The 19,431-nt window shown below is 41.5% G+C and overlaps 1 protein-coding gene across 1 annotated transcript in view; it reads left to right on the forward strand.

Moving 5' to 3' along the window:
• The window catches only part of LOC127429783 (WSC domain-containing protein 1-like), a 66,445-nt gene extending 55,017 nt beyond the window's left edge, over positions 1-11,428 (forward strand). The window contains exons 8-9 of the mRNA XM_051678977.1: positions 7,837-8,037; positions 8,289-11,428. Coding sequence (XP_051534937.1) covers positions 7,837-8,037; positions 8,289-8,641 — 554 coding nt within the window. The 3' untranslated portion in view covers positions 8,642-11,428. The remainder of the gene's footprint in view (positions 1-7,836; positions 8,038-8,288) is intronic.
• The last annotated feature ends 8,003 nt before the right edge of the window (positions 11,429-19,431 follow it).

Consider the following 19,431-nt stretch of genomic DNA (forward strand, 5'->3'; position numbering starts at 1 on the left):
CTTTTTTCAATGCTGCTATATGAGATGTGCATTTAACGGGCACGGCTGACCTTCTGTTCTCTTTCAAATGCCAAACTTTATCGAGCATATTTTTTCCATCACTAAAGAACTTGACCTGCCTGGAAAGTCACAGTGTCTTTTCAGATCTATCACAGAGTCTGAATGTGTTTAGGAAGCAATGTGTTTATAGCCTGCTATCTTTTTTAGCATCGCTTAGCTATCTGCACATCGTACCCCCCCCCCCACATAATTCTCTTATCGCGATTCATCTGTGTGCATTTTTCCGCATGCATCCGCTTTCTATTTTTATCGTGATTAAACTGCGTGCATTTTACAGCGCGCACCCGTTTTCTCCTCTGTGTTACACGGATTATTGCATCAATCTCAAAGCACCCTTTATCAAGAACGACCATAACAACAAACAATTGCGTGAGGGATTCACATCGACCTCAAAACCTCGCCACTCGGGAACAACCAACAACAACAAACAATTGCGGTAAATCATGGCATCCGCTCATGTTATTGTTTCCTGCATTACATGCCACATGTTTACTATAGCTTCTTCTGTCAACAGTGAGGGATTTACATGTGATAAATGTAAGGAATTAGTCAGGCTGACGGAGAAGATTTATGAGTTAGAGTCACGCATCCGAATGCTAGTGGAGGTCAGTGAGAAAGAGAAGCCGGTAGATACTGTTTCAGTTGCAGGTAGTACAGCAAGCAACACACACACTTTGGTTGCAGCTGTAGAGCCCCTGCAGCAGGGCGTTTGGGTGATATCTCGGCGGCATACTTGCTCAGCAAAGCGACACCACTCTCCCGTTCCTGTTAGGGTTTCCACTCTATTCTCCCCACTCAGTGATGCACCCACTGAGAATCACGTTGAAAGTGCCCTGGTTATAGAAAATTCAATTGTAAGGAGCATGGAAATAGAGACTCCAGCCACTATTGTTAAATACATTTCAGGGGCTTGGGTGTCTGACATCAGATAAAATTTACAAGTGCTGGCTAATGCTAAACATAGACTTTCTAAAACTGTTATTCCTGTTGTCACTAACGATGTCCGGTCCAGAGATCACTAGAGATAATTTTAAAGAGGTGTGTGAACTTGCAAAAACTATGTCAGACACTGTAATATGCTCTGGCCCCCTCCCTGCTTGTTGTGGTGACAAGGTTTATAGTAGATTAGTGTCACTGAATGGCTGGATGTCTGAGTGGTGTCCAGAAAATAGCATAGGATTTATAGACAATTGGAAGAGTTTTTGTGGTAGACCTGACCTGCTAAATAGAGATGGACTCCATCCCTTCAGGGAAGGTGCCACTCTCCTCTCTAGTAATTTGGCTCATAGACTTAATAGTGATAGTATTTGAATAACTGGGGCTCAGGTCAGGACGTAGACAAACTGGCTAATCCGAACGTCTGCTAGCTGCCTTGAGATGTCACACAGGTCACAAAAACTACAACACATAGAGACTGTATAACCTAGATATCATATAAAGAATGTGTCTGTTCCTAGAACTACCAAACACAAAACTCTCACTAAATAATTTCGAAAAAAATTTGATTAAGTTAAAACTTGAAAATAACAACAAAAAAAAAAGATAAATATAATATAAAGGTAGGACTATTAAACTTTCAACCTGATCTCTTTCAACCAAAAAATGAATTGTAAATGAAAATGTGAATACTGTACTGTGGATAGAGCTTTAATTGATGCTGTCTTAAACATTCACATAGATAATGAAAATGCGATTAGCATTTATCGATATTCTCAACTCTCTTGGAGTCAGACAAAATGTGACAGGATCAACTTATCGCCATAATCATATGCTAGATTTAATTCTGTTGTATGGAGTTGATGTTGATACTATAGAAATTCTTCTGCAGAGCGATGACATCACAGATCATTACCTCGTCTCTTGTATGCTGTGATCAACTAATATTATTCAATCTACACCATGCTATCGTTCAGGTAGACCCATTCTTTCAACCACTAAATATAGCTTTACTAATAATCTTCCAGATCTATCTCATATACTCAGTAAGCCACAAAGTCTAGAAAAACTTGATGTAATAACAGAAAATTAAAATACAGTCTTCTCTAACACTCTTGATAGTGTCGCTCCCCTTCGTTTAAAGCAAATTAAAGAAAAAAGCCCTGCACCATGGTACAATGATCACACTCATGCTATCAAGAGAGCAGCTCGGAAAATGGAGCGCAAGTGGAAGAATGCAAAATTAGAGGTATTTCGCGGTGCATGAAAGGGTAGTGTCTGTAGCTACAGACAGGCACTAAAAGTTGCCAGGTCAGCATATTTGAGCAAACTCATAGAAAATAACCTGCGTTTCTCTTCTAGTGCTTTTAGATCTTGGTGCTGCCTTCAACACCATAGAATCACGACATTCTCTTGAATAAGCTTGAGAATTATGTTGGCATTTGTGGACTTGCATTAGAATGGTTTAGGTCCTGTTTAGCAGACCGCTACCACTTTGTCTATGTGTCACGTATTCCCTGTGTTTGCATTGACTTTTATGTTGAAATTCTTGTTTAGTTCCTGTTTCCTGTTAGTTTTTGTAGTCCTTTGTAGTTTCATTTTATGAATGGTTTTCCCCTGATTGTTTCCACAGTTGTTCCCTTGTTTGCCCCTGTGTATTTAAGCCCTTGTTTTTCCTTGTTTCCTCTGTCAGTGTTTGCATGTATTATGCCTTACTCTGTACGTTTGTTCCCCGTATTTTGTTTCTTTATGTTCTGAGTTATCTGGTTTTCTTTTGTTTATTAAAGATGCTGCATTTAGATCCTCCATTCTTTCCTGACTCATTACAGAAAGACTGATCCTCCGAAATGGATCTAGCAGCGTGCTTTGTCCAGTTGAGCTAAGCAAACTTACCAATTAGAGAATACTCTCGTCTGATTTGCACACAGGATTTACCGATTCCCGCTTGAAGTCCTTGTATCAGATCAGCCTCATAGCTCACAAGTGGAGGGAATTGCCGGAGACTGGTGATTACACGTGGGAGGAATATGTGGAGTTAATTTTAGAGACATTCGCTTCAGAGGAACCTCCTCTCTCAACCCCGGTTCCGGTTTCCGAGTCTTCTACGCCTCAGCCTGCTCCATACCATGTCACAGCCAAACCTCAGCATGCTATATACTATGTCACAGCCAAACCTCAGCCTGCTCCATGCCATGTCACAGCCAAACCTCGGCCTGCTCCATGCCATGTCACAGTAACGCTTCAGCCTGCTCCAGACCATGTCACGGTCAAATCTCAGCCTGTTCCACACCATGCCACAGCTACACCTGAGTCTGCTCCACACCATATCACCACCAAGTTTAAGTCTACTCCACGCCATACCACAGCCCAGCCTCCCACGGCCCTTGTTTCCAAGTTAAATTATCCACCACTTATGTTGGTGTGTAGGGTCACGAAGACCCTTCCTCACAGCTTGTCAGTACTCACACCTGCCACGGCCAACAAGCCAACACCCACACCTGCCATGGCCAATGAGCTAGAAGCCTCATCCGTCCCAGAGCTAGCGTTGCCAGCCTCGCCTGTCCCAGAGCCTGCGTTGTCAGCCTCGTCCGTCCCAGAGCCAGCATTGCCAGCCTCGTCCATCCCAGAGCCTGCATTGCCAGCCTCGTCCGTCCCACAGCCAGCGTTGCCAGCCTCGTCCATCCCAGAGCCAGCATTGTCAACTTCAGCTATCCGGAGGAGGAGGAGGAGAAGAAAGGCTTCTAGTCCCAAGTCTCTTCCCGTGTACACGACCATGGAGGTCGTTTCCCAGTCTCTGCCCATGTTCACGACCACAGTGGTCGTTCCTGTGTCTCCGCCCATGCCCACGACTACGGAGGTCGTTCCCAAGTCTCTTCCCATGTACACAACCATGGAAGTCATTCCGAGTCTCCGCCCATGCCCACGACCACAGAGGTCGTTCCCGAGTCTCTGCCATGCTCATGACCACAGAGGTCGTCTCCGAGTCTCTGCCAGTGTTCACGACCACAGAGGTCATTCCTGAGTCTCTGCCCATGCTCACAAACACAGTAGTCGTCTCCGAGTCTCTGCTCATGCCCACGACCACAGAGGTAATTCCCGAGTCTCTGCCCGCTCCCCCAGAGACTATTCCTCCAGTGGCTCTGCCTGCTTCTCCAGAGACTATTCCCCCAGCGGCTCCGCCCGCTTCTCCAGAGAATATTCCCCCAGCGGCTCCGCCCGCTTCTCCAGAGACTATTCCCCCAGCGGCTCCACCCGCTTCTCCAGAGACTATTCCCCCAGCGGCTCCGCCCGCTTCTCCAGAGACTATTCCCCCAGTGGCTCTGCCCGATTTACCAGTAACTCTTCCTACAGCCAAACCCAGTCCCTGTCCTGTGGCATTCTCCCAGCCCTCCTGACCCTGTCTAGACCCTGCGGCCACCTACCAGGCCTCCTGATCCAGTTCCTACCCGGAGGTGGTCTTCTGGATCTCCTGGTTGCCCACCTGATCTGCTCTGGTTGCCTTGGTCTTCTGGCCATCTACCTGATCTGCTCTGGTCTTCTGAGTCTCCTGGCTGTCCGCCTGGTCTGCTCTGGTCTTCTGAGTCTCCTGGAAATCCGCCTGTTCTGCTCTGGTCTTCTGGGTCTCCTGGCCATCCGCCTGATCTGCTCTGGTCTCCTTGGTCTCAGGGCCGTCTGCCTAATCTGCTCTGGTCTCCTTGGTCTCCTGGCCGTCCGCCTGACCTGCTCTGGTCTCCTTGGTCTCCTGGCTGTCCGCCTGATCTGCTCTGGTCTCCTTGGTCCCCTGGCTGTCCGCCTGATCTGCTCTGGTCTCCTTGGTCTCCTGGCTGTCCGCCTGATCTGCTCTGGTCTCCTTGGTCTCCTGGCTGTCCGCCTGATCTGCTCTGGTCTCCTTGGTCTTCTGGCCTTTCACCTGATCTGCTCTGGTCTTCTGGGTCTCCTGGCCGCCCACCTGATCTGCTCTGGTCTCCTTTGTTTCCTGGCCATCCACCTGATTGGCTCTGGTCTCTTTGGTCTCCTGGCTGTCCACCTGATCTGCTCTGGTCTTCTTGGTCTCCTGGCCATCTGCCTGATCGGCTCTGGTCTCCTTGGTCTCCTGGCGTCCACCTGATCTGCTCTGGTCTTCTGGGTCTCCTGGCTGCCCACCTGATCTGCTCTGGTCTCCTTGGTCTCCTGGCCATCCACCTGATCGGCTCTGGTCTCCTTGGTCTCCTGGCCGCCCACCTGATCTGCTCTGGTTGCCTTGTTCCTCTGCCCCCTTGCCCCTTGTGCCCCCCTGAACTGCCGGTTTCCCCTTTTCCCCCACACCCCATGGACAATATTTTTTTATTTTTATTTTTTTTTTTTAGAGTGTCTGGAATCCACTCTTAAAAGGGGGGCTCTGTCACGTATTCCCTGTGTTTGCATTGACTTTTATGTTGAAATTCTTGTTTAGTTCCTGTTTCCTGTTAGTTTTTGTAGTCCTTTGTAGTTTCATTTTATGATTGGTTTTCCCCTGATTGTTTCCACAGGTGTTCCTTGTTCCCTTGTTTACCCCTGTGTATATAAGCCCTTGTTTTTCCTTGTTTCCTCTGTCAGTCTTTGCATGTATTATGCCTTACTCTGTATGTTTGTACCCCGTGTTTTGTTTCTTTATGTTCTTTATGAGTTAGCTGGTTTTCTTTTGTTTATTAAAGATGCTGCATTTAGATCCTCCATTCTCTCCTGACTTGTTACACTATGTAAACTAGGAATTGTCAAATCAAGCAAAAGTTAATTATGGAATGCCACAGGGATCAGTTTTAGGGCCTCTGCTTTTCTCCTTATATATGCTTCCCCTGGGAGATATTATCAGGAAACGTGGAATAAGTTTCCACTGTTATGCCGACGATATCCAACTTTATATTTCTTTGAAACCCGACAAAAAATTTCACAACTCTCCAAATTAGCAGAGTGTATCAATGAAATCAAAGATTGGATGGCCAGAAATATCATTCTACTCAATTCTGACAAAACAGAGGTACTTATTATTGGACTAAAAACCTCTAAAAATAAGCCACTAAAATATAATTTGACTTTTGATGGATGTACTGTTACATCGTCTTCTATAGCAAAGAACTTAGGTGTTATATTTGATACCAATCTGTCATTTGAAAATCAAATTTCCAATGTTTGTCGAACAGCATTCTTCCACCTCTAAGTTGCTAAGTTACGACACATACTCTCTGTTGCTGATGCCGAAAAACTAATTCATGCATCCATGACCTCAAGACTAGATTATTGTAATGCATTACTGTAAGGATGTCCAGCAAGTTCAATAAATAAACTTCAATTGGTTCAAAATGCAGCAGCCAAAGTGCTGTCTTGAACCAAGAAATATGATCATATTAGCCCCATTTTATCATCGTTACATTGGCTACCTGTTAAATTTCGTATTAATTTTTACATTTTGTTAACTACGTACAAAGCTTTGAATGGTATAGCTCCGCAGTACTTAAATGACCTTTTACCATGCTATATTCCATCACGTTCATTACGATCACAAAATTCTGGCCTGTTAATAGTTCCAAAAATATCAAAATCCACAAATTTCCTATTTGGCTCCTAAACTATGGAATAATCTCCCTAACACTGTTCGGGATGCAGACACACACACTGAGTTTAAGTCTAGACTAAAGACTCTTAGCTAGGCTTACACCTAATTTATCCATCAACTCACAATTAGGCTGCTTTAATTAGGTCTGCCGGAACCAGAAACATTTATCATGATCTATAACTCAAAATTGAATGGCATCTACGCTAATATTATTCTATTTGTATTCCTGTCTCAACCTCGGGATTCCTATTCTGAAGTCACCAGAACCGGCCAGATCCAGCTTCGTTCTTGCTTGGTGTCGGACTCCACTACTACATGTCTATGAGTGATGACGATTAAATGCAGCCAGTGCCTACCAGACATCACTTCCGTCTATTACGATGGACTTCAGAGGATGAATTGATGCCAATTCCAACCATAAGACATGGGATACTTCATATGCCACTGCCTGAACCCTGGACTTAGGATAGACCTCACCGAAATGACCGGCTGGTTGAACTGCGATTCACCTCACTCATCTCTGCCTGCATCACCTTGGTCTAATGATGGACTACACTCCTGAAATGAAATACATAGACTATCAATTAACTGCGAACAAAAGCCTTCATCAGCCAACTAACAAAGGACAATGCATTTATGTAAACTTCTGCAGTTAATCCAGGATGGACTTCAAAGTCATTAGTCATTAATCTTACAGTTCTTACAAAATCTTTGTTTAAACACTGGCCCTTAACACTTACATAGTTTACTCATTTTAAACCATGACATGCACTGCACATAAATAAGTAATATTGGCATTATGTTCATGCTGTTAGCCAGAGGGGAACTGGCCCCCACAGTGAGCCTAGTTTCTCCCAAGGTTATTTCTCTCCATTAACCAACATCTTATGGAGTTTTGTGTTCCTTGCCACTGTTGCCTTCGGTTTGCTCACTGGGGTTCTAAATACAATTATTATTTAATTATTTATTTTTATACAAAATGTACAATCATATTTAATCAAACTACACAATGAAGACTTTATAGTTATTACAGTTTCATTTTCTGTTAGTGCATGATTTTCTGTAAAGCTGCTTTGAAATGATGTGTATTGTGAAAAGCGCTATACAAATAAAAATGACTTGACTTGACTGAGGGGGGTCTTGGTGCCCATGCTTGGTGTAACAGCATTGTTTGATGCAGGTTTTGGAATTTATTTTTTCGGATTTAGAGGTGGCTCTGTGTGGTTGCCATATGCGATTGACTGTATATTCTCCTTCCAACTGTGCAGGCTTCAAGGGTGAGAAAGATTACTGGAAAAGTGGACGAACCATCTGCGTGAAGACTCACGAGAGCGGCCAGCGGGATATAGAGATGTATGACTCAGCAATCCTGTTGATAAGAAACCCCTATCGCTCGCTCATGGCTGAGTTCAACCGCAAATGCGCTGGGCATCTCGGTTACGCTTCTGATCAGCATTGGAAGAGCAAAGGTATTATGACCGCATTCTAAGTTAAGCTGTGCATGGTTCCTGACTTACAAGCATAAAAATGAGAAAACAGACTCTATTAAATGACACACTGCATTATCTTGATGAAAATGCACAATCATACAACTAATCATGTAGTTTTAAAACGATTCCTTTTTACAGTGCTTGCAAGGCCCTCAATCCATCCATCCATCCATTATGTAAATCCTGTATCTAATTCTTCTCTCCAATCTTCTTCTTGTCTCCCATCCTAGAATGGCCAGAATTTGTGGGTAGTTATGCCTCCTGGTGGGCTTCACACATATTGGACTGGCTGCATTATGGAAAGAGACTGCTGGTGGTGCATTATGAGGAGTTGCAAGAGTCACTGGTGCCCACATTGCAATCCATCACTTCTTTCCTCAATGCCAGTGTGAGTGAAGAACGCCTCCTCTGTGCTGAGTGCAACAAGGATGGCCACTTTAAACGCTCAGGTGCACGACAGCCTACTTTTGACCCCTTTACCCCAGATATGAAACGGTTGATTGATGGTTATATCAGCGCTGTGGACCAGGCTCTCAAAGCCAACAACCACACCGGCTTGCCACAGGAGTACCTTCCAAGATGACAAGCCCAGAACTACTGCAGCACTCATGGGTTTATCATTCATGGCCCAATGCCTAAACTATGATGTCTAGGACAATCAACCATTGGAGATATTTTGAATCTTCTGAAAATGTAATTCCTCCCAAAGTGTGGTGGAAAATAATGGCATTTAATGCTGTACATTACATGGTGCATTTGTGATAATTTAATGGCGGTTTGTCTGTAGGTCAGTTAGTAAAGGGGCATAGAGTAGTACTTCAACATGTTGAACTACTGTGATGAATAATTAGTAAACATTAAATGTGACAATGGCAAACTTGAACTCTAAACGAACATCTCTTGTTGGAGGCAAAATTAAATTTGTTTAAGACTTTTTTTATGTATATGGGAGGAACTTAAAGTCAACATGAAACAGTTTTTTGATTCATTTTTCTTAATGTGTCATATTTTTTTCATAATGTGTCATATTTTTGAGTGCTTTAGAGTTCAACAAGAAAATGTCAGCCAGGACTTGGTTTTATCCACCGGGATTGTGAAAAGTGAGTGTTTACGTAACAGAATGGAGCCAAGCAGTTGGAAAGGAAAAGGTTGGGAAAATAACAGGGATTGGTGATGTCAACCAAAAAGAAAAGTCGTTTCAGAAGTTATAACATTTTGATAAAAAGCATACATTTTTTTCTTTAGAAAACTTGCAGTGTTTAATTTTTTACAGTAAGACCAGGAACATGCATTAAAAAAGTAAACAGGGTCAGTTTTGATTTAAGTGCTTAATTGCTACACTTCAACTACAATTCTACAATAATTCTACAATAACAGATGTAATTTCTAATTAATTAATGACATGGTTAGATTAGTTAGATGATGATAGATTTCTTGGAAACGTTAGCGTTAACAACAATAAATGTTAGAATAACAACATTACCATTTTACTACAACATTACCAGATTTTAACTATATATAAAACGCAGAAGCCGTTTGTTATGGCTTGAGAGTTTCAGACCATTTACAAGGCTAATAAACACCAGGATGTTTGTAACTATAACAGATGGTAAACATAATACCCAGTTCTGGAAAATGACATGCAGTAGCAGAATGAATAAACCACATTTCCATTGTAAACCTTCACCGAAGACTTGTAAACTATGAAGAATGACACAGCAAACAGCTTTAGCATACATCAAAGTCAAATGGATGATGATTGCCCCCATCCTGCTAGCTTCTTTCAAACATGTTGAGGAAGCTTTCAGCTGGACTAGACAAGACTTTCCTCCAAGAGCTGATTAGCATGCCGTCAGCATGCTGCAGATGTGTCTGGATTAAGCACTGGTATAATACTACTTTAAACACTGCTGAACTGGGATCAGCTGCAGATTTAGACAATGTCACTGTAGCGCTCAGTGGCAGGATTCCCACTGGGATCTACATTATTCAAAGATGCACAAAAGATCTATCAGTTAGTATAATTTATCACAGGCAAATAAAAATTTCTTGACAAGGTTAAGAAATTCCATCTTTCTGTTGTAATTACAGTGCTTACAAGGCAAGTATTGATATTCCTTTTCTTTTTATTCTTCTGTCATTTAGCCCGAACCAATTAAAGAAACTGTCTCGGACCAAATGTTGTTCCAGTTCAGAAAATTGGTCTGATTGATTCATTCACAAATTGGACTAATCCAGTTCTTGAGTTCTTACTGACTGACTCATTGATCACAGTTTTGTAACTGTTAGGGTGTACTCACACTAGGCCCGGTTGCCTTGTACCGTGCCCAAGCACGATTGTCCCCCCTCTCCACTCCTCCGTTGGCCTGCACTCACATTGCACTTAACATTCCGGACCTGAGCATGCTTACGTCATTACGATGCAACTTTTTGTTTTGAAGAAAACAGGAAGAAAAGCAGGCTTGCACAGCACAATGGAGTCCATCATTGTAATGTTACTTACTTTGTGGCGCGGTGACACACGGCCCTCTCACATGCCTAATTTTCGACAGCATCGTACCACTGGAATTTATACTTTTCATCTGATGAGCTGCCAGATTTACGGAGTGCATCAGATACTGAACCTGCAGTTTTTTCAGCTTGTCACATCATTGCTCAATGGTTCTCTGGTATCCACGAGCACAAAGATAATTCTTGGAGTTCTTGTGTGTTCTTGTGTGTTGTATCCAGTTGTTCCTGTATACTCTGGTCTGCCCAAATTTCCAGTAAACACTGCACCTCTGCCGTAGACCAAAGTGATCCCTTTGCCCAGTTGCATCAATGACGTCATGTTTCGAGTTCCGTGCTCGGTCACGGTTAGCGATCACACTAGTCAAACGAACTGGACTTTGGGAGTCAAACGTGCTCGGACACGGTACAAATCGCCTAGTGTGAGTACACCCTTAAACAGCAGACAAACTGTCCATAATATAAGATCACTGTAGTCATATACCTGTATATGCTATATATTTTGGAGGTTTTGTTAGCCTTTTTAAAAATTGAAGATTAAAGTTTGAAAATCCACTGACTTTGATAGAATGTTCAGCATTCAAATTGTAACAGTTATGATGAATATAAATTCAGATTGGTCTGCTATGTTACATCTTTTTGCTTGCATCTGTTTAGCCATCAATAGGCATCTTTACACTGCAAGGATGATTGCAAAGATGATGCATTAGTGTTGATTAAATTTACAATGAATTCAGCAATTCATTTGCACAGGACCAAAGCCTAAAACCTGAGCTTACCTAAAACTTGCATCACTATTCATTTGCTCCCTTGCATGCACTGGTATTTCTTTAAGGAATGCAAATTTAATGTTTGAGTTTGATCCGCCAGTTCTCATGTTTACTTTATCATTTATTTACTTTCTGAATAAGTTGTTAATACATTTGTTTGGCAATCATATTTCTACTGTGTATATATATATATATATATATATATATATATATATATATATATATATATATATATATATATATATACACACACACACACACACACACACACACACACACACACTGGCAGCCAAAAGTTTGTAATAATGTACAGATTTTGCTCTTATGGAAAGAAATTGCTAATTTTATTCACCAAAGTAAATAGTCAGGACATTAGTAACATGAAAAATTACTATTAAAATTTGAAAAAAACAACTTCTTAAAGTACTTCAAAGATTTCTCATCAAAAAATCCTCCACGTGCAGCAATAACAGCTTTGCAGGTCCTTGGCATTCTAGCTGTCAGTTTATCCAGATACGCAGGTGACATTTCACCCCAAGCTTCCTAGCTGTCTTGTCGGTCACTTCTCACGCACATTACAGTCTAGCTGATCCCACAAAAGCTCAATGGGGTTAAGATCCATAACACTCTTTTCCAGTGGCAGGCCGTGCATTTTAAGTCTAGGCCTTCAGTGTGATTCATGCCATTAAGAAAACACTGTTTCACAATGAATAAGACACCCTATGCCTTTGGGCATCATAAATTATGTTGCAGCTAACTAGTAATACCAATTTACATTTTAAAAACACATCCGCGCACGAAAGCCAGAACTTGAAACTACACTTAATGCACAAGCAAGCCTAATTTTAACTGCAGCATGACTGTTTTGTGAAACGAACGTCCCCCGAACAGACATTCAAAAATCATAATTTTTCATATAAATCTACCAAGGAGGTCTATAATACCTGGAAAAATCTATCTAATAATATTTGCGATTTAAATGTTGCTTGCAATAAATGGTTATGCTGCGTATCATTCAAGTTGGATGTTGGATATTCCTACTTGATATCTCCGACCATAAATGCATTCCATTCCCCGATATTCGGAAGATAAAGTTTAAGGAAACAAAACTGCAATGCTCCCGTTAGCTTAACAGGGGTTTGACTCTCATTACAGATGTCTCCTAGCAACCCAACTGATAAACAATGCTGCAATGCTAGCATTTGTGCTACAGGTGTACGATTATCAAAAGAGATTATAATTTACCATGTTTTATACACCTATTTCTGCAGGCATTTGTTAAACAAGCTTTAATATCATGTAATGTGGAAACGAACTCATATTACTTAATAAAGTGAATGTTAATCACTTACTTTGTATATCTCCCTGAGTGTCGACATGTTTGTGTGACATCATGCACCTGCATCTCGGCGAAATCGGAGTTGAGAATTTCTGCACAAGCCTACAAGTTGTAATTCTGACTTCAAGATGCATTCCACTGCACTTTTCCTAGTAGGAAGTTGTAAAATCCGACTTTCCGAGTTGAATGGAACACAGCACTACTTTGCAAAACTTGATCCGACACTGAATGCTCAATCAGCCTAATTTACACATAGAAAACTCCTGATGTTGCAACAATGCAAAAAGCACTTACCAATTTGCTTGAAGTGAAAATCAGTCCTCCTTTCCTGTTTAATAAATTAAGCAATCACACGGTCATGCAGAACATCTCGTGTTTTTAAATCCATAAGGATCTCTTTCTCAATGGTAATAACAGCAGTGATGAAAGCCAACTCATCAGCAAGATCTTGCTCTCTTCGCTTTCAAATTACGTACATCACGTAAAGCGTGATTGCGTCACTCAAGGCCAGCTAGAAGGCCTTGACCGGGACATATCCTAAAGATCACACCCACTAAGAACAAATAAATCAATCTGATTGGCTGATGAATCTGACATCTGACTTTAGTTGCCCATTCATTTGCACTGTTGAAGGATTCTGAAGAAATTCTGAATGCCTGACGGGGTGGAGCTCAAACTCACTTGCTGCTTCGGGCATGTGATTTATGAAATAGTTGTCACACTTTGCTTGTGAGCATCAAGGAGTACATTCTGACTGGATAAACTTTTCGTTTTTCTCTATTTGTTTGTAGATTAATTAAGAGTGGAAAGCAATTAAAAATACATAGTCAAAAAGGTGACTGAGAATGAAAGGATGAAAAATATGTATTTATTTGGCATGTCAGGCCAGCAGAGAAGGCTTTGCTGGCCCTGAGAATTCACCACTGCTCTTTTCCAATTATCTGTTGTCCAATGTCTGTGTTTTTTTGCCCACTCTAACCTTTTCTTTTTGTTTTTCTGTTTCAAAAGTGGCTTTTTCTTTGCAATTCTTCCCATAAGGCATGGACCCCTGAGTCTTCTCTTTACTGTTGTACATAAAACTGTGTTGAGCGGGTAGAATTCAATGAAGCTGTCAGCTGAGGACGTGTGGCATCTATTTCTCAAACTCTGATGTACTTATCCTCTTGTTTAGTTGTACATCTGGGCCTTCCACATCTCTTTCTGTCCTTGTTAGAGCCAGGTGTCCTTTGTCTTTGAAGACTGTAGTGTACATCTTTGTATGAAATCTTCAGTTTTTTTGGCAATTTTAAGAATTGTATATCCTTCATTCCTCAAACAATGATTGACTGATGAGTTTCTAGAGAAAGCTGTTTCTTTTTTTTGCCATTTTTGACCTAATATTAACTCAAACACAAAGCCAATGTTAAGGTTCATTTAATGAACCAAATAGCTTTCAGCAGTGTTTGATATATAAATATACATATATATGCCCAAAGGATTCTGGAAAAGATGCATCTGTGATCTCAAAATAAGTATGAATAATGTGAGCCATATGTCAGGTTTAATTAAATATATATGATATAGGTTAGTCTCTACAGCTTTCCCCCTTAATCGTCAAAAAAAAACAAAAAAAAAAAAGGGATTCAGCAAGCCTGTGCCGTGGAGAATAGAATGATGTGCACCCAGTATGAATTATAAATGAATTCTATTGCACCCCCACTGTGATTTCCTGCAGGCTTGGTGCTGAGGTCATTGAGTTTTGTCTGGAGAACTGTGACAGATTAATGTCTAAATGAAAAGGACTTTTATTTCCATGCTTAAGTTAAAGATTGCTGCAGTATACGGTACACATATGCGCAACATCAAAGTATGGTAGTGTGTGATTGCCTATGTGTTGTATGTGTATGCACGCACACTTGTGCTTATGTTCAAGTGCCTCATTCTGTTCATGAATTCATTATGTTCAGAAAATTGGTTCTTTTTCTGCCATCTTAGAGCAAAGGAACAAGAGGCATAATGGGCTAAAGTCTTTTTTTTTATTTGAAACTCTCTTGAAGTCGTTCAGACTTGGTGACTGATATTCGCTTGTGTGGCGCTATTGAGAGGGGCCAGCCCCCAAGGTTTTACTGCTAATGTGAAAACACACTGAATAAAATACAATTCATGATGGAAGCAGGTGCCTTTTCTCCCTTTTTTCTCAGAAGCTTTGACAAAAGATTGTTTGAGGCTATAATGTCACTTGAATGTTTAAGGTGTTCAGTGACTCACTCTTAAGATATTCAGCATAAAATAATTACAACAAATAAAAACATCCTGAATTATTTCTTCAATGTTTACCATGCATTTTGTGCTGGTATTTCAGTGCTTTAAGTCTACATGAAATCAAAATGGACCCTTTTTTACTTTCATAAAATACACATTCCTGGTCTTTTTGTGCAAGATTCATCATTGCATGTTATTTCAAAGGGAAAAAAATTGAAATGTATCATCAAAATGTAATACATTCCTCTGCCTCTGAAACAACTTATTTTCTTTTTCTCCAATCCCTCTTATTTTTCTAACCATCCGCAATCCAATCATGATCAAATAAATTTGATTAATAAAATCAAGTTCTACCCTTTAATTGTTCTCTTTGTCTATCCTGTTTCACTCAGAAATATATCAGACTGGTTGCAAATGCAGTTTCACATTGACTTTTTTGAAGCTACCAGAATTAACTAGCACAACTCTTAAAGGTGCACTCAGTAATTCTAATCCAATACACTTTTTGTCAAATTCTACAAATATCTCCTCACAGTCTGCCAGCTGTCCATTCTGTGGGTGGGCTGAACAAAAAAATCTAGTATTTGTACACAGCCCTGGCTCTGTAAATGGGACAAAAACCAAGTGGAACAGACCAATCCACACAACACTACTCCAGCCAATCAGTAACAGGGGGTGGTTCTTGTGCGTGCACAGGATGGGGGTGGGGGCAGAGCGAGAGGGAAATTAATTAGAAGAGCGACGGTGTATATTTTGTTGGTTCATGTTTTTCATGTCTTTTATTTTTAAATTTTAGTTCCTGTTTCATGTCATGTGGTTCCCTTTTCATGTGATTTCATGTTTCCCTCCATGTTCTTGTGTCTTGTTTTTCATTGGTTGATTGTCTTATCTTGTTTAGAGTTCTTTGTGTTTATTGGTTATCCTTGTCATGTGTTCTCCCATGTTCATGTATATAACCCTCATGTTTTCCATTGTCCATGGTCAGGTATTGTTTGATGTTTGTTGTTGTAACTTTGGTGGTTAGTTCAAGTTTATGTCATGTCAAGTTTATGTCAAGCCAAGTTATTGTCAAGTCAGGGTCATATTCATGTTTTATTTATGATTGTAGTTAGGGTTTATGGATTTACATGTTGGAATAAATTTGCACTTGGGTTCTTTACACATTCGTCATCGTCTTTGTCATTGCCAGCGCCAGCAGCATCATTACAGACGTTACAGAACGTTACAGAATACCTGACCCACCAATATGAACCCAGCAATCCAGCTTCTTTGACTTCGTCAGGGGAATCGTCCCTTGGAGGAATACATGGAGGACTTTTGTGCTCTGGCATGTCAGGTGGACTTTAATGAAGTTGCCCTCAAAGAAATTTTTCATTTTGGACTGACTGAGTCTATCTCTTTGCTGATGCCAGGCAGTCAGAGTACCCACAGCCTGGCTCAATATATCGACCTCGCCCTTCAGATTATTGGTTCCACGTTCACTGTGGGGGAGGCGGATGCTGAGCCAGAGTTCCACGTCATGGCCGCCGAGCCAGAGTTCCACGACATGGCCGCCGAGCCAGAGTTCCACATCATGGCCGCCAAGCCAGAGTTCCTCATCGTGGTCGCTGAGCTAGCACCATATTTTGCCCCGGATCCTCAACCTGCTTCATGCCATGTCACAGCAACACCTCAGCCTGCTCCATGCCATGTCACAGCCATGCCTCAGCCTGCTCCATGCCATGTCACAGCAATGCCTCAGCCTGCTCCATACCATGTCACAGCAACGCCTCAGCCTGCTTTATGCCATGTCACAGCAACACATCAGCCTGCTCCATGTCATGTCACAGCCACTCCTTAGCCTGCTCCATGCCACATCACACCCACGCCTGAGTCTGTTCCATACCATGTCATAGCCACATCTGAGCTATTGGACCTGGAGATGGTTCCTGCCCTTGTACCCACCCTATGGATGTTTCCTCAGGATCAGACAAAGGGAACTTCTGACCCTCTGAATTCGCCTAGATCCTCTGAGCCCTGGACTCCGCCTTGGTTCTCTGAGCCCTCAGTTTCACCTTGGCTCTATGTCCCTTCAGCTCCACCATGGTCCTTCGGCCAATCGGCTTCTCCAGGGTCCCTCGTCCCTCCAGCTCCACCTTGGTCAGTCAGTCACCTGGTTCTGCCTGAGCTCTCCAATCCCACAGCTGCGCATCGTCAATCCGAGCCTGCGGCTTCACCGGGGACCTCCTTCTCTACAGCTCCGCCATTGTCCTCAGTCCCACCGGCTCCGCCTCTGTCCTCCGATGCCCCAGCTCTACCTCGGTCCTTGTGCGCTACCTCAGTACTCCGAACCTCCGGCTCCACCATGGTCCTTCGAGCCGTCAGCTACTCTCCGGGCACCAAGTTCCTTGGTGTTGCCCCTCAAGTCTATCACGGCCCCGCCCTCCATGGCTCCACCCCTCGAGCCTCTCAGGGCCCCATTTTCCATTGACTTTGCCAGGCCATGCCCCACACCATGTCTTGTCTAACCACACTTTAAGAACCACCACCCCTGCCCCCAGCTCCCTACAGAACTTTGGGTTGATGCCATGTTTTATGTGTTTGTTCATGTGTTGGGGCGTCGGTATCCACCCCTTAGTGGGGGGAATATGTCATGTGTATTTTGTTGGTTCATGTTTTTCATGTATTTTATTTTGAAATTCTAGTTCCTGTTTCATGTCATGTGGTTCCCTTGTCATGTGAATAGGCTCCAAAATCCACATAATGGGGGCATAAAATTAATCTATATGACTTCAGTGTTTAAATCTATGTGCTATACATGATATGATAGGTGTGGGCGAGAAACAGAACAACATTTAAGTCATTTTTTATCATAATTTCTCCTCCCTACCCAGTAGGGGGCGATATGCATGAAGAATGTGAATCGCCAAAAACAAAAGAAGGAAAAAGTGAAAGTGAAGGAAAAAGGACTTAAATATTAATCTGTTTCTCACCCACACCTATCATATCTGGAGTACTTTTATGTTGCCCTTATGTGGATTTTGGAGCTTACATTTTTTTTGGCCATTTTTGGGTGAACTAACCCTTTAACAACATTCAAAATTCAGAATTTATTCAAAAGAATCTATAAAATGTACTCTTTATTCTATGTAATTTATTGTTTATATATATATATATATATATATATATATATATATATATATATATATGTGTGTGTGTGTGTATATGTTCACCCAAAAATGTCTTTAAAAGGGTTTTAAAGTTTCTAGTCTATGATTTGCTGCCTCTCTTAGAAGATGGGGTGCCTGCATCTGTCTTGCATCACACCTTTTTCATATTTTTGTTCTCTCTCTATGTTCATTGCTTTGAGCCCGCTTAGAGAACACCAAAGAGATAAAGGCTGCATATTCATTCCCTTGTGTCATTTGAAGCTGCAGGCAGTCTGTCTTTTAAAAATATTGGTGTGCCTCTCTCATGGCAGCTCCAGTTTAACACAACTAACTCTTGCCCTATCTCATGCATGTACAGTTCAAACATGTCTGAGATGAAAAGGAGCACTGTGGCAGTGAATTTAGCAAAAGCATGAAAATGCAAAGGTTTATCTGAGTACACTGACAAAGCAAAAAGTGGTTGTACAACAGTAAACATCTCAAAAGTAACAAATTACATGAAGAGACAGAAGTAATTGAGACAGCCTAAACAGATGTGGCAAGTTCTCCAAGAAGCTTGGAGCATCCCATCTGCCAACAACCATATATAGCCTATATCCATTGGAAAATCAGTTTATAAATAAGGGTTAATCTATAGTTGTTATAAATTGATTATGCTTTTTTTTTTTTTTTTTAAATATAGAAGTCTGTTTTCATTTTGATACAGTAAGTAAATGTGTGTGCATATGTGCATGTATGTTTGCTTAAAGGGATAGTTCACCCAAAAATGAAAATTCTCTCATTTACTCACCCTCATGCCATCCCAGATGTGTATGACTTTCTTTCTTCTGCAGAACACAAATTATGATTTTTAGAAGAATATTTCAGCTCTGTAGGTCCATACAATGCAAGTGAATGGGTGCCAACATTTTTAAGCAAAAAGCACATAAAGGCCTTATAAAAGTAATCCATACAACTCCGGTGTTTTAATCCATATCTTCAGAAGTGATTAGATATACAATAGGTGTGGGTGAGAAACAGATTCAACAACTCAAAAACACAAGAAGAAGAATGTGAATGTGAAAGTTTACAGTGGAGACTGACTGATTTATGGATTACTTTTATGCTGATTTATGTGCTTTTTGAAGCTGCAAAATTTTGGCACCCATTCACTTGCATTGTATTGACCAAAAGAGAAATTCTTCTAAAAATCTTCATTTGTGTTCTGCAGATGAAAGAAAGTCATACACATCTGTGATGGCATAAGGGTGAGTAAATGATGAGAGAATTTTCATTTTTGGGTGAACTATCCCTTTAAATGCACCACCAAGCTTCTCCAAGATCTAATCAGCCCAGGTCAGACTCAGCCAGGTGACTTCAGTTTAGA

This window comes from Myxocyprinus asiaticus, chromosome 39, assembly GCF_019703515.2.
Source record: "Myxocyprinus asiaticus isolate MX2 ecotype Aquarium Trade chromosome 39, UBuf_Myxa_2, whole genome shotgun sequence".
NCBI lineage: Eukaryota > Metazoa > Chordata > Actinopteri > Cypriniformes > Catostomidae > Myxocyprinus > Myxocyprinus asiaticus.